Here is a 13,151-nt window from a genome sequence, read left to right as displayed (position 1 = left end):
CACCCCAAAATGGGTCCTAAGGCACCCGGGAGGGGAACAGAGGGGTCCAGGCACGTGGGGGTCTCATCCCAGCATGGGGCTGGAGGCAGCTGCAGCCACCATCAACCAGAATGGGGTCAGGGACCGGGACCTCACCACTCTGGGGTGCCCCAGCAACATGGGAGCATCCGGCATGCGGACAAGCACCCCACTGCAGCGGGGCCAGCTGCCGCTATGGGGTCCTGGGCTCTGCAGGCTGCACTGGGTGGGTGATGGCCATAGGTAGGGGGGCTCAGATAGGTAGCGAGCAGCCACTCATTCCCAGGACCTTCCCAGCTCCAGGAGAAGAGCACTGGAGCTGTGGCCACAGAAAGCACCCCAAGCATCTGCTGCTGGGTGCCCTACGAGGACCATGGGCAGTGCATGGGCTGCAGCAGCAGAGCCCTGGGGCTGGGGCTGGGGCTGCTCGGGGTGACACCGTGCGTCCACCCAGGCGAGGGAGCAGGGTGGACTTTGGTGCCAAGGAGCACTGGTGGCTGCTTGGAGTTTCACCCAGCAGCACTTTGCCCTGCGCCCCAGCCCTGCACCCTGACCCATGGGGAAGACCTGCCCCTGTTTGCGGGGCTGCTTCGGTGCAAACATTGCAGCACTCTCCTGGTTTAAAAGCCTGGTGTCAGCACCAGCCCCCTGCACGGGGATGTGACCCAAGCTGAAAAGGTGGCTGGTTTTTCCCGGGGGAAAGGCAGCTAGGAAGGGAATGACACCAAAACGTGGTGGGTTTGGTATCCCAGCAGGAAGCACGGATGTGCAGCTGGCAGCTGGCAAACAGGCAGCCCCCACGGCCAGCACTATGTTTGTTTCACCCTCCCCTGGCACAGCCGGGACCAGGCTCATCCCGATGCTGTGGGATGCTCCATTAGACCTGCAGCCGCAGGAGCACCCTGTGGTGCTGCAGCTCTGCCCCATTGCCGTGTGCCCCGGGCTGCAAAGGGCAGGGGCAGGCAGCAGAGCACGGCGCTCAGGTGACCCCCACGTCAGCCCTCCGGCACGGCCGCAGCCCTCCACGTCGTGTTTACCCGGAGTGAGGTCCAAAAGGCCTACCCCTGCACGTGTATAAAGGGAGCTGCGGGCCAGCGGCTGCAGGAGGGACACGGGATCGACCAGGAGCCAGGTGAGGGGCTCCTCCTGCCTCTGTCACTTGTCTGGGTGCCATCCTGTGCTGGTTGGCATCACAGGGGACCCCGGGGGCGAGGTCGTTGTGGAACACAGTGAGGGGGGCACGAAGCACAGGGAGCATTGACCCACGAGTGCTCTGAGAGCCGGCCTGTGCCATGAGCTAACGTGCTTCCCTTCCTGCCCGCAGCACACCATGCCTCTGACGGCTGCGCTGCTCCTCACCCTCCTGGCCACCACCGCAGGTAGGTGCAGAGCAGAGGAGCTCACTGGGGGCAGTGGGATGGGGCAGGGGCTGGGGTGCTGCACTGCCCGCTGCCCTCCTGCCCGCAGTGTCACCGGCCGAGCCAGCAAGGAGCAGCTTCTGGGAGTACCTCGGCCAGCTGACGAGCGACAAGGACAGCCCCGAGCACGGCCAGGGCAGCAAGCTGGGCAGGGACATTGTGTGAGTACCTTGTGCCCAGCCTGGGGAACCCCTGTGGTCCCTCTGCAAGTCCCCCTAGCACCCACAAACACTCATGGAAGCTATCAAACAGCTTTATTATGTGTGTGTCGGGGCACAGCGAGGGGTCTGCATCTGCTTGTCTCACGCAGGAACCTGAAGGGAAGTGTCCAGGATGGGGTGAGCTACATGGGGAACTTCCTGGAGAAGCTGGCGCCCCTCAACCAAGGCCTCCAGCCGCGGCTGTCCCACGACGCGGGCAGCCTGCGGAAGCTCATCCGGAAGGAGCTGGAGAGCCTGCGGGTGAAGCTGTCGCCGTACGTGGACGAGGTGCACCACAAGGTGGGCAAGCACCTGGAGGACCTTCGCTACCGGCTGCAGCCGTTCACGGAGGAGCTGCTGGACCAAGTGTCCCTCAAGGCCCGGGAGCTGCGGCGCCACCTGATGCCGAGCCGGGAGGTGACGGCTCAGCTCCTGGGGGGCGCGGACGAGGTGCAGCGCTTCCTGGCTCATTACGCCGACAAGATCGCGCTGCACACGGAGCAGGTGAAGGACATCTTCCACCCTTACGCGGACCGGCTGGTGACCGAGATCCACCGCAACGTGGAGGAGCTGCACCGCAACGTGGTCCCGCACAGCCAGGCCAGCCCGGAGCAGCTCAACCAGTACATCCAGGAGCTGTCCGCCAAGCTGACCCAGAGCGCCAGGGACCTCCACGGGAAGATCCAGCGCAACCTGGAGCAGCTCAAGGCCAAGCTGAGCCTCTACCCCGGCAGCCTGCGGGAGCGGCCGCCCAGCCCGGAGCGCTACGCCGAGGCGCTGGCCCGGGAGGTGCAGCGCCGGGTGGAGGAGTTCCGGCGGGACACGTACATCCAGATCCAGGACTTCACCCGCGCCCTGGACCAGGAGACGGAGGAGATGCGGCTGAAGCTGTCAACGCGCGTCCCGCACCCGGGGGACCCGCACGGGGACCCGCCGCCCGTGGAGGACCTGCACGCCCGCCTCGATGCGCTCTGGAGGGACCTGTCCCACAGCCTGGGGGAGCGGGGCGGCGGCGGCGGGGCCGGGAGCGGGGCCGGGAGCGGGATCGCGATCGGGATCGGGACCCATGAGCACCAATAAAGGCGCCGCCATGTTGGGGCGGGCCGGCTCCTCACGTGACGGCGGCAGCATGTCGGCGCTGGGCGCGGTGGAGGCGGCGGGCGCGGCGGGGGGGTCCCTGTTCCGGCCGCTCGGCGCCGAGGACGGGGAGCAGCGCCCGGCCGAGATCGAGTCCCTCTGCATGAACTGCTTCCGCGACGTGAGCGCCCGGCGGAGGGGCCGCCCCGGGCCCTGCGGCCTGCGGGCAGCGCGGGCGCTGCCGGAGCCCCGCGCCGGGGCGAGGGAGCGGGGAAGGGGGGGGGCGGGAGGCGGGAGAGGGGGGCAGGAGGCAGGAATGGGGGGCAGGATGGGGGTGCAGGGGGCAGGGGAGGGGGGCAGGAGGAGGAAGGCGGGTGCAGGAGAGGGGATCAGGAGGCAGGAAGGGGGAATCAGGAGGAGGAAGGGGGGGCAGGAAGGGGGGGGCAGAAGGCAGGAATGGGGATGCAGGAGGGGGGTGCAGGGGGCAGAAAGGGGGATCAGGAGGCAGGAATGGGGGGGCAGGAGGGGGGAGCAGGAGGCAGGAGGGGGCATCAGGAGGCAGAGGGAGGATCAGGGCCTGCTGTAGGGGTCGGGTGTTCTGGGGGGGCCGGGACCTGCCGGGGGGTGTTGGCAGGAACCGTGCCCGGGGTGAGCGCTGCCCCAGGGAGCCGGGTTCCCACGAGGCCCCTCGCTGCCGCAGGGGGTGACGCGGCTCCTGCTCACCAGGATCCCCTTCTTCAAAGAGATCATCGTCAGCTCCTTCTCCTGTGAGAGCTGCTCCTGGTCCAACACGGAGATCCAGTCCGCGGGCCGCATCCAGGAGCAGGGCGTGCGCTACACCCTGACTGTCACCTCCCGGCAGGTCAGCGGCTGCCCCCGCTGCTCCCCGGGGAGCTCCTGCGCCTGCCGGGATCCTAACGCTGCTCCTCCACTGCTGTCGCGTGCAGGACATGAACAGGGAGGTGGTGAAGACCGACTGTGCCACGGCTCGAATCCCAGAGCTGGACTTCGAGATCCCCGCTTTCTCCCAGAAGGGAGGTGGGTAGGGGCTCTGTGCGGTGCACGCTGGGGAGGGACCTGCACCGGGTCCATTGGCTCACAAAAGCTTGGCAGGGCCAGCACGTGGAGGCTGGCAGGGTTGTGGCACTGCTCTGGTGTGTTTAACAGTGCCTCACTTCTGTTCTCTTTCCTTCTCAAGTTCTTACCACCATCGAAGGGATCATTGACAGGGCTGTGGCCGGCCTGGAGCAGGACCAGCCTGTCCGCAGGGTAAGAGGTGTGGAAGGGGAAGCTCCTCAGGAATGCTCGTTGTGCTCGTCCTCTGCCTACCAGCACTGTGCGCTGCTGGTGGAGGAGTGTTCTGGGTGCTCTGGTTTGTGCTGGTGTCACTGGTGTCTTCTGGGCTGCCCCAGCACTGGTCTCAAACGTGTGTCCTCCTTTGCAGGCAACGGACCAAGAGGTGGCCAGTAAAATAGATGAGTTCATTGAGAAGCTAAAGCAGCTGAAAGAAGTGCATTCCTCCTTCACCTTCGTGAGTACCTGGGGGTGCAGCCCCTTTCCCCCCCAGGGAAGCACGGGATGGGTTCCTAAAGCTTTGTTCTCCCGTAGATCATCGACGACCCTTCAGGGAACAGCTTTGTGGAGAACCCTCGTGCGCCGCAGAAGGATGATGCTCTGGTGGTCACTCACTACAGGAGGAGTCCCCAGCAGGCTGCCATGCTGGGACTGGAGGTAATGGGGAGCTCAAGCTGTGCCATCAGCCTGCTGCATGCACAAAGCGGGCTCATCGGCCCCCTTGTCCTCTGGGAGACCCTGAGTTGAGGAACAGGAGTTAATGCTGCTCCTGGTGTCCCTTCCTGCAGGGAGAGGAGGTGGTTGAGAAGCCAGATGATGCTGCAGAGGACCTGAGGAATGAGGTGGGTGACTGTGGTGGTGCCCCTGCCTGCATGGCTGGTGCCCAGGACAGGCTCTCTGCACTGGATGGGCCTTTCTGATGCTCCTGTCTGCTCCTGTGACCCAGGTCCTGCAGTTCAACACCAACTGCCCCGAGTGCAACGCTCCGGCCAACACGAATATGAAGTTAGTGCGTATCCTTGGGGCGGGGGCGCGGATCATTGCCCCCCATGGGGCTCTGCACGGAGGCGGCGGTGGGGAGAGTCCCATGTGTGTGCTCTTCCTGCTGTATGAAGAGCTTGTCAGGGTGCCAGGGTGTCTTGGTGCTGCTCAGGACTTGCCAGCGAGCTCCTGCAATGAAGGACTGGGGCTGCTGGGATCTCCGAGGCTTCTCGTGCATTGAGTTTTCCTTGACTGCCTGCTCCAGAGATCCCGCACTTCAAGGAAGTGATTATCATGGCCACAAACTGTGACTCCTGTGGGCACAGGACGAATGAGGTGAGCTGGCAACCCCCTGCCCTCTGCCCTGGGGGGCAGTGGGGAGGGCTCTGGTGGTCTCTGCTTCCATGGGTGAGTGTTTCCCAGGGTCCCTGTCCCCCTCTGTGAAGCCAGGCTGGATTCATGGATGAGCTGCGTTGTGCTGGGGGTGCCAGAGCTGCCCCTGGGCAGGGATGGAGCACACGAGCTGTGTGCCCGCTGCGTGTGCAGCTGGGTCTGAGTTGCCTTCCTGAGCAAGCTAAGGGCAGAGCTGAGTCCTGGAGAGCTCTGTTTGGCCATGTCCATGTCTGCTCTGGTCCCCTGGGTTAAGGCGCTATCCCTGGGCTTGGAGCGGCCTCTGAGCTGCTGGGTAAACCCTCTTAAGGAACTGGGGTGTGATTTAAGCGTGGCACTCGGTGAAGCTGACTGGGGGTGCTCGTAGGTGAAGTCCGGAGGAGCCATCGAGCCGCAGGGCACCAGGATCACCCTGCGGATCACAGACCCCTCCGACATGACGAGGGACATCCTCAAGGTACGGTGCCTCTGGGTACCTGCCCCATCCTGCCGCGGGTGCGTGGGGCTCAGCGGCCCCGCAGGGCTCACCGGGCTCTTCCTCCGCAGTCGGAGACGTGCAGTGTAGAGATCCCAGAGCTGGAGTTCGAGCTGGGCATGGGAGCGCTGGGGGGCAAGTTCACCACGCTGGAGGGGCTGCTGAAGGACATCCGGGACCTGGTGAGTGGTGCTCTGGGGGGGCTCAGCCCCTTCTGTGCTCCTGTGAGCTCCGCTGTGGGGCTGGGGTCTCACACTGCACTGAGTGTTGCTGCTGCTCCAGGTGGAGAGGAACCCCTTCACGCTGGGGGACAGCTCCACGCCCAGCAGGACCGGGAAGCTGCAGGAGTTCGTTGGGAAGCTGCAGGAGGTGAGCGCCCTCCTGAATTTCCACGCTTGTTTTACCCAGCCCCTGCTGCTCTTTGACTGAGGGCAATGCTAGGAATATGCTGGGAACGTCCTGGTGCCCGGAGTGAAGGGTTAGGAAGGGCATTAATGCCTGGATGTGCTCTTCCCACAGATCATAGAGGGAAAGGTGAAGGCTCACCTCATCCTGGATGACCCTGCGGGCAACAGCTACCTTCAGGTACAGCACTGCACATGGGAGGTGGGCTCCTGGACGTGTTGCAAGCAGTCTGGATGGAATTCCTTTATTTCTGGAAGCGAGTGGGTTGCTGCAGGCTCTGTCCAAAGGAAACTGCGGGTGGCTTTGTGGGAAGGAAGCTGGGAATGGTGTCTGTTCCCTGCGATCAGGGGCCGGGATGTGGTCTGGTTCATGTTGTGCTCTCCATGGGGTGGTGGCCTTGCCTTTGGGGTGACTCTTGTCCGAAGCCCCTCTCTGGGTGCTGCTGACCCTATGAGGGGCCTCCCTCTCCCCCCACAGAACGTGTACGCCCCGGAGGAGGACCCGGAGCTCCGAGTGGAGCGCTACGAGCGGAGCTTTGAGCAGAACGAAGACCTGGGTCTCAATGACATGAAGACAGAGGGTTACGAGTCGGGGGGAGCCTCGGGCCGGTAGCCGGACCCCTTCATCCTCAATGCAACGGGACTTCCTGCGGCCGGAGCCGCTCTCCCTGGACACCTGGGGACACCCATGATCCCAGCCCGGGGCGGGCGCTGCCGGGCGTGGACTGATGGAAATGGGAATGGGGTTTGGGGGGTCCCCAAATAAAGCCGCGTGTTGATGGATGGAGGCGCCGTGTCTGACCCTGATAGCCCCGCCCACCGCCCTTAAACCCCGCCCACCGCCGCAAGCACCGCCCACCACCCTTAAACCCCGCCCACAGCCGCAAGCCCCGCCCACAACCCTTCAGGCCACGCCCCCTCCGGCGCGCGTCCCTGCCGTCCCTTCCGGCCGGCGCCAAGATGGCGGCGCAGGGGCTGTCGAAGGCCGAGTACCTGCGGCGGTACCTGAGCGGCCCGGCCGCCGCCGCCGCCGCCACGCCCCGCCGCCGCCGCAGGAGGAGGCCGCCGCCGGGCGGCGCCGGCAGAGGCGGGTGAGTGGCGGGGGAACGGGGCAGCGCGGCCGGCGCCACCCGCGGCCTGTCCCGCGGCGCCCCAGGCGGGCCGCGGCCTGGGCGCTCCCCCGGGTCCTTGACGGCGGCCGGGGGCCCCTTTGCCGCCCGCAGGATGCGGATCGTGGATGACGATGTGAGCTGGAGCAGCATCGCGGCGGGCCAGGAGAAGGAGGAGGAGGAGGAGGACGAAGGGGACATGCCTGTGGTGAGCGGGGAGGGCGGCACCGGCGCCCGTCTCCTGGGGGGGACCGTCCCGTGTCTCCCTTTGGGAACCCTCCTCATCGCCTCCTGCTCTGGGAGCCGCTGCAGCAGCGAGGGACGAGCTGCCTGCCCCAAGCACAAGGGGTGAATGCGCTCCCTGCGGGCAGGAGCAGCCTGTTCTTTGTTCTGTCCAGCCTCACAAGTGCCCCAAGGACGCGGTGGGCCCGTACGGTGGTTCTCAGGCTTTAAAGCAGCTCTGGAGGCAGGGCAGGAGGTGACTGCTGGGAGTGCTGGCAGTGAGGAGGTTCCTTGAGGGCAAAGCCTCCGGGAAGCAGTTTGAGATCTTCCTGTAGGAAGGCAGTGAAATGATGGTCACCCATCAGTTGCTCAGTGCCGCTATGATTAGTTATTTGTGCCCTAGGGTGGGAATCCTTTCTTTCTTCCCCCCCAAAGCTACTGTTCTATGTTCAGGTGGCAGAATTTATCGACGAGCGTCCGGACGAGGTGAAGCTCATGGAGGAATTCCGAAAAAACGCTAAATGGAAACTGCTCGGAGGTGAGGCCAGACCAAAGGTATCTGTGTCCTCGGAATGCTGATGGGACCATGAGCTGTGGAGCACACTAACGGTGGTGCCTTTCTGCTTGTGTTCCTTTAGACCAGAATGAAGACTCTCAGAGTTCGGATGTTTCGGTCCCTGCCAAATCTGCCACCAGGTAGATCTGGGTGATGCCTCTTCTGAAAGCATCTATGGGATGTTGGATGGGGTTTGGAGCAACCTGCTCTAGTGGAAGGTGTCCCTGTTTGTGCAGGGGGAGTGGAACCGGATGAGTATTAAGGTCTTTTCCAACCCAAACCATTCCACAGCTCATTCTGTGTTCCGTGGTTGCACAGCAGCCAGGCTCTCTGAGGTCCTGCTGGGGTGTTACCTTGTGAGGTGATGATGGTACAGGGGCACCAAGTGGGGTTTGTAATCTGAATTTCCCTGGAGGCTTTAAAACCACAGCTCTGCTGTGATCCAGGCTGGTTTCTGGGATCTGCTTTGGGAAGCCTGCGCTCAGGGATGCAGGTCACTGCACGGAGCTGCGGAATCAAGTTAGAAAGAGGTTTTCACCCTTGATCCATACTGCTGGCTTTACAGGTCCCACCTGGGTTTTGATGGAGGCAGCAAACCAAACGCAACTCTCACCTTGGTTTCCACCTTTTCCTCCCCTGGCAGGAGGCAGCGCCACGACTCCCCGGATCCATCCCCGCCGGGGGGGCTGCGGCACAGCTCCCCGCACACACCTGAGGGCTCGGAGCCAGCCCCTGCCGGGCAGGACAGGAGCAACTGCAGCAGCCTCCCCTCTCCCGGGCGGCAGCGCCACGACTCCCCGGATCCATCCCCGCCCAGAAAGAAGCGCCACGACTCCCCCGAGCTGTCCCCTCCCAGGAGGAGGCACAACGGCTCCCCGGAGCTCTCCCCCCCGAGACGGAAGCGCCACGACTCCCCCGACCTGTCCCCTCCCAGGCAAGAGAGGGACAACTCCTGCAGCCTCCTGGCTCCCCGGCAGCAGCGCCACGACTCCCCTGACCTGTCACCACCGAGAAGGAAGCGCCACGACTCCCCTGACCTGTCACCACCAAGGAGGAAGCGCCACGACTCCCCTGACCTGTCACCACCGAGAAGGAAGCGCCACGACTCCCCTGACCTGTCACCACCAAGAAGGAAGCGCCACGACTCCCCTGACCTGTCACCACCGAGAAGGAAGCGCCACGACTCCCCTGACCTGTCACCACCAAGAAGGAAGCGCCACGACTCCCCTGACCTGTCACCACTGAGGAGGAAGCGCCACGACTCCCCTGACCCGTCCCCTCCCCGGCGGCAGCGCCACGACTCCCCGGACGTGTCTCCCAAGAGGGTCGGTTCAGCAGCAGGGAAGAGGGGCTGCAAAGCCCCAGACAAGGCACAGTCAGGAAGGGCTCCAGGGGAGCAGCCTCAGCCCCGGCACGGGCTCTCTGACAAGTCCTCGTCACGCCAGAAGCGTCAGGGCACCCCAGACCTGTCCCCCCCCCGGAAGAACAGGTACAGCTCGGACTCGGATTCCTCAGCACCCCGGAGGAGGAGGACAGGGTCGCCCAGCCTGAAAAAGCAGAGCAGGACAAAAGGTGAGTGTGTGCAGGAGTTTGTCCTGTGCTTTGCTGCCTGCCTGCTCTGGGGTCCTGTTTGTGTGCTCCTGAGGGGTGAGTGGTGTGGAACTGGCAGTCTGCAGGCATGGAATGGTAGTGGCTAGGTTGTCATTGCTGTTGGTACAGGTAGTTCCTGTAATCCTATTTTTCCATCAGCCAGACTAGAATTAACAAGAGTTAGCTGTGTAAGGCTTAAGCATGTCCAAAAGGAGACTGGAATTTAAACCCTTCACAAGGATTCAGAGAATTCCCAGGCTCTTGGCACGTTATGTCTTTGCTCTGCAGCTTCTCATCTCTGGAGGGCTTGATTTCTCTAGGAGCTGACCTTGTGTACCTCCATGTTTAGCCCTTTTGTGGGACTAACTGTGCCTAAGTGAGTGTGTGTCTTTGCTGCAGGTGCTTCTCCAGCCACGACACAGCCCAGGCAGGTTCCCTCGCCTCAGAGGGGCCCGAGGCACGACTCCAGCTCCCCATCCCCACGGAGGGGCACCCGGAGCGCCGCTGACGCAGAGCGCAGGCTGGGCCGTGTACACAGCGGCTCCCCGAAGCGTGGTCCTCTGAAACACAACCACAGCCAGTCCTCAGACTCGGATTTGTCCCCTCCCCGACGGGCTCTGCCAGCCGGGAAGGAGCAGCACCGCTCCAGGAGCCCCCCTGACCTCTCTCCGCCTCGCCACCGTGATGCCAAGGGATCTCCCAAGAAGGTAGGCATTCCCCTTGTTGCACCTCTGGCTCCTGAAGAGCTTCAGCCAGCTCTAAGTGTGACTTTGGTTTGGTTTACAGGCAAATACGATGCTCTCGGGGGTCAAAGCCGGCCTGGTGTCAGCTGATGTGCTGCGGAGGGAACAGCAGGAGCTCAGGAGGCACGAGAGAAGTAACAAGCACTTGGAAGGTAGGGGTGTAAAACACTGCATGAGCACCAGCTCGCTTCCTGCTTCCTGCTCTTGGTCTGTCAGAGGCCGGAACGAGTCAGAGGGGAAAATACTGACGAGAGTGGCAGTTAGTCATGGAAGTGTTCCCGAACGTGTGACTTGATGCATCTGTCCCGTCCAGAGGAATCCCGACACTCCGAGACTGTGTTCCGAGACAAGTCGGGCCGCAGGAGGGACCTGGCGCAGGAGCGGCTGGAGCAGCAGCAGAAAGCTGAAGCCAAGTCCGAGAGGGAAGAGCAGTATGCCAGATGGGGAAAGGGGTAAGGGTCTGCACAGCTCCCCGCCCCCGCTCGGGGCTCTTTGGTCCCACTTCCAGCAGTGGTGTGTCACTGTGTCCTGAGTCTGCGACTGGGACACCACGTGTTCCACATGCCCTGGAGACCCCCTCAGTTATTCCCTCTGTCTGGGTGTGCACTGGGAATGCTGCACACACAGTGGAAGTTCAGGGCTGTGATGGGACCTGCAAACTGAGCAACTCGCAGCGAGTGGTTGCTTGGTTTTGTGTTTGTCTCCAGGCTGGCGCAGGGCAGGCAGCAGCAGCAGAACGTGGAGGATGCAATAAAAGAGATGCAGAAGCCGTTGGCCCGTTACATCGATGACCAGGATCTGGATCGAATGCTGAGGGAGCAGGAGAGGGAGGGAGACCCCATGGCTGACTTCATCAAAAAAAGGAAGGCCAAAGAGAACAAAGAGAAGAAAGGTTTGGTTCTGAGTTACACCAGTCTGTGCTTTAAGGCCCCAGCAGCATAGAAATGCAGTTGCTGTTTAAATGCAGCTTGAAGGCCTATTTCTCTGGAGTCAGAGTAGCAGCAATGTTTGCTGCTACTGGATTGTTAGCACTAACAGTTACTACTATTTGTTAGCTTGGAGAGCAGGATCTGGTGACTTAAAAATCGGGAGAGTTGGGTTTGATTAAGTGTATCCTTGGGAGTTTGCTCTGTGGGCTGCAGCTGGTACGCACGCTGCCTGGTGTGCCTCTGAGCTGGTGATGATGTGAGCGTGGTTGCACTGAAGGAGTAAAGGGCTCTGTTGCTCTCTGTGTTCCTAGAAAAGCCTCGGTACAACGGACCAGCGCCTCCACTCAACAGGTTTAACATATGGCCGGGGCACCGCTGGGACGGCGTGGACAGGTACGTGCCCCTGGAGCAGTGCTGTGGTAGAGTGACAGTGAAGATGGATGAGCTGTGCCTCCAGCAGTTCCTGGTGTAAAGAGTCACAGCTATGAGGGTGTTGCCAATAGTAAGGGCTGGGTCTGTCACCTGAGGTGTGAAGAGCTTCAGAGATGCTGCTGCAGGTCGAGGTGGAGATTGACCCATAGTAAAAGCAGCAGAAAGCTCAGAGTGTCTCTAATGAGTTTGGTTCTTCAGAGGAGCTCCTGCCCAGCAGCTCCTTGGTGGTGTTTGCAGGTCCAACGGCTTCGAGCAGCAGCGCTTTGCCCGGATAGCCAACAAGAAGGCGGTTCAGGAGCTCGCCTACAAGTGGAGCGTTGAGGACATGTAGGTCAGGTGAAGAGCCACGCTCAGCACCGCTCCTGAATTGATGCTGCAGAGCTGCTGCCTGGCCACAGCTGGGAGGAGCAGCTCGCTCCGCCTGGACCAAGCCCCGTCCTCGGTGCTCAGCATCCCACTGGATCCTGTTCCGAGAGGAGAGGCCGAATGGAGGAGAGCTGCCAAAAGAGGGTTTCCCCATCAGCCAGAGGGGCGAGGACTTGGGGCAGCGCAGTGCTGGAGGTGCAGGGGCTGCTGCCTGCGGGAGCAGCTCCCCTCGCTGGTGCTCCCCATGAGACCCTGGTTTCTGGGCCATTTGTTTGTCTTCTAACAAACTGTAGAAACTTATTTGTTTTCTATTTAATTGTTTGATGCCAAATGCTTTGTCCTCTGAGGGCGGTTCACAAGTCTTCAGGTGTCCCAAATCTCAGGTTTTTCTTCATGCTGAAGGCGTGTGGAACACGTGGTTGCTGCAGAGCTGATCCTCTCCAGTCTCCTCCAGCACTCTTTGGGGGGCAGTTTCCTGTGGAAGCAAACATGAGGAGGGTGTTAAAGTGCTCCCCCTGACCAGTCTTCCCTGGAGCTGGGGGATCTTGGGGCTTCCTTCCCTGGTTTTTATTCACTGTGTTACCTTTCTAGCAGTCCTGGAACCTGTGTGTACACTTGGAAATAACAGCTTGCTTTTTTGGTACTTGATTTTGTGCGGTGGTGGTTCTTGCACAGGAGGGATGAGGGTCATCCAACAGTGCTGGTCAGCCCGTTGGTGCCAGGGCTGTGTGTGACTGCAGTGCTACAGGGCACCAGCCAAACAGTGCACCCCAAGAGCAGGTCTCTCTTCTTTGTGGGTGGCACAAGGGCAGGCTTGAAGAGTGGTGCCGTGTTTGACACATGCTCCTTTCTGCTTCTGACCTGTAACGAAACACTGTGGGCTTACTGAATTCAGCTTGGTGTGAGAGCTGCTGCCCTGGGTAGAGCTTGGGTGCTACCCTGCTGGGGTGTGAGTGTGCTGCTCTTGTAGAGCAGGTCTCTTACTTGTTCCTTACCAGATACTTTCTTCTTAAGCTCTGCCTGTGCACAGTAAGAGCACGGGAGAGCTTGGGTGATGCAGACGTGGAAGGCGCATCTGAGCGCTTCTGGCAGCAGAGAGTTGGAAAATGCTGCGGGATCCTCTGGGATGAGCGGGGTGGTGGAGATAGAGCAACTGCCACCGGGAAG

The 13,151-nt window shown here is 61.9% G+C and overlaps 3 protein-coding genes across 5 annotated transcripts; all 3 read left to right on the top strand.

Moving 5' to 3' along the window:
* Positions 1-73: 73 nt before the first annotated feature.
* On the top strand, positions 74-2,522 carry APOA5 (apolipoprotein A5). The gene is made up of 5 exons (XM_030505227.1): positions 74-244; positions 1,343-1,397; positions 1,486-1,597; positions 1,747-2,460; positions 2,504-2,522. The coding sequence occupies exons 1-5, from the start codon at positions 74-76 to the stop codon at positions 2,520-2,522; spliced, it is 1,071 nt and encodes a 356-aa protein (XP_030361087.1).
* ZPR1 (ZPR1 zinc finger) lies at positions 2,094-6,824 on the top strand. Of its 2 annotated transcripts, none has more exons than XM_030505666.1 (14): positions 2,094-2,894; positions 3,414-3,575; positions 3,661-3,751; positions 3,912-3,982; positions 4,158-4,244; positions 4,322-4,444; positions 4,576-4,629; positions 4,734-4,800; positions 5,034-5,104; positions 5,526-5,615; positions 5,705-5,815; positions 5,916-6,002; positions 6,153-6,218; positions 6,516-6,824. In XM_030505666.1, exons 1-14 carry the CDS (start codon positions 2,601-2,603, stop codon positions 6,648-6,650), a joined length of 1,509 nt encoding a protein of 502 aa, XP_030361526.1. In that variant the 5' UTR covers positions 2,094-2,600; the 3' UTR covers positions 6,651-6,824. The 2 variants fall into 2 exon arrangements, with proteins under 2 accessions (XP_030361526.1, XP_030361528.1); XM_030505668.1 differs by having other exon boundaries at positions 2,731-2,894; positions 3,440-3,575.
* Positions 6,825-6,972: 148 nt separating this feature from the next.
* Positions 6,973-12,632, top strand: BUD13 (BUD13 homolog). 2 transcript variants are annotated; one of them, XM_030505664.1, is made up of 12 exons: positions 6,973-7,128; positions 7,261-7,354; positions 7,822-7,906; positions 8,007-8,064; positions 8,568-8,939; positions 8,979-9,496; positions 9,914-10,221; positions 10,301-10,409; positions 10,571-10,709; positions 10,965-11,149; positions 11,498-11,579; positions 11,856-12,632. In XM_030505664.1, the coding sequence occupies exons 1-12, from the start codon at positions 6,998-7,000 to the stop codon at positions 11,947-11,949; spliced, it is 2,175 nt and encodes a 724-aa protein (XP_030361524.1). In that variant the 5' UTR covers positions 6,973-6,997; the 3' UTR covers positions 11,950-12,632. The 2 variants fall into 2 exon arrangements, with proteins under 2 accessions (XP_030361524.1, XP_030361523.1); XM_030505663.1 differs by having other exon boundaries at positions 8,568-9,496.
* The last annotated feature ends 519 nt before the right edge of the window (positions 12,633-13,151 follow it).

This window comes from Strigops habroptila, chromosome 17, assembly GCF_004027225.2.
Source record: "Strigops habroptila isolate Jane chromosome 17, bStrHab1.2.pri, whole genome shotgun sequence".
In the NCBI taxonomy this organism is placed as follows: domain Eukaryota; kingdom Metazoa; phylum Chordata; class Aves; order Psittaciformes; family Psittacidae; genus Strigops; species Strigops habroptila.
The sequence above is the reverse complement of the archived record's forward strand: the minus strand, read 5'-3'. Positions and strand labels throughout refer to the sequence as shown.

Bases quoted from the DNA above. Each gene is read 5' to 3' on its own strand.
- ZPR1 (XM_030505666.1), top strand. From the start codon at position 2,601: ATGCGCTCTGGAGGGACCTGTCCCACAGCCTGGGGGAGCGGGGCGGCG. The intron at 4,245-4,321 runs GTGAGTACCTGG...GTTCTCCCGTAG, and splicing joins TGCATTCCTCCTTCACCTTC to ATCATCGACGACCCTTCAGG. The intron at 6,219-6,515 runs GTACAGCACTGC...CTCCCCCCACAG, and splicing joins CGGGCAACAGCTACCTTCAG to AACGTGTACGCCCCGGAGGA.
- APOA5 (XM_030505227.1), top strand. From the start codon at position 74: ATGGGGCTGGAGGCAGCTGCAGCCACCATCAACCAGAATGGGGTCAGG. The intron at 245-1,342 runs GTGGGTGATGGC...TCCTGCCCGCAG, and splicing joins GGCTCTGCAGGCTGCACTGG to CACACCATGCCTCTGACGGC. The intron at 1,598-1,746 runs GTGAGTACCTTG...TGTCTCACGCAG, and splicing joins AAGCTGGGCAGGGACATTGT to GAACCTGAAGGGAAGTGTCC.
- BUD13 (XM_030505663.1), top strand. From the start codon at position 6,998: ATGGCGGCGCAGGGGCTGTCGAAGGCCGAGTACCTGCGGCGGTACCTG. The intron at 10,222-10,300 runs GTAGGCATTCCC...TTTGGTTTACAG, and splicing joins CCAAGGGATCTCCCAAGAAG to GCAAATACGATGCTCTCGGG. The intron at 10,410-10,570 runs GTAGGGGTGTAA...TGTCCCGTCCAG, and splicing joins AAGTAACAAGCACTTGGAAG to AGGAATCCCGACACTCCGAG.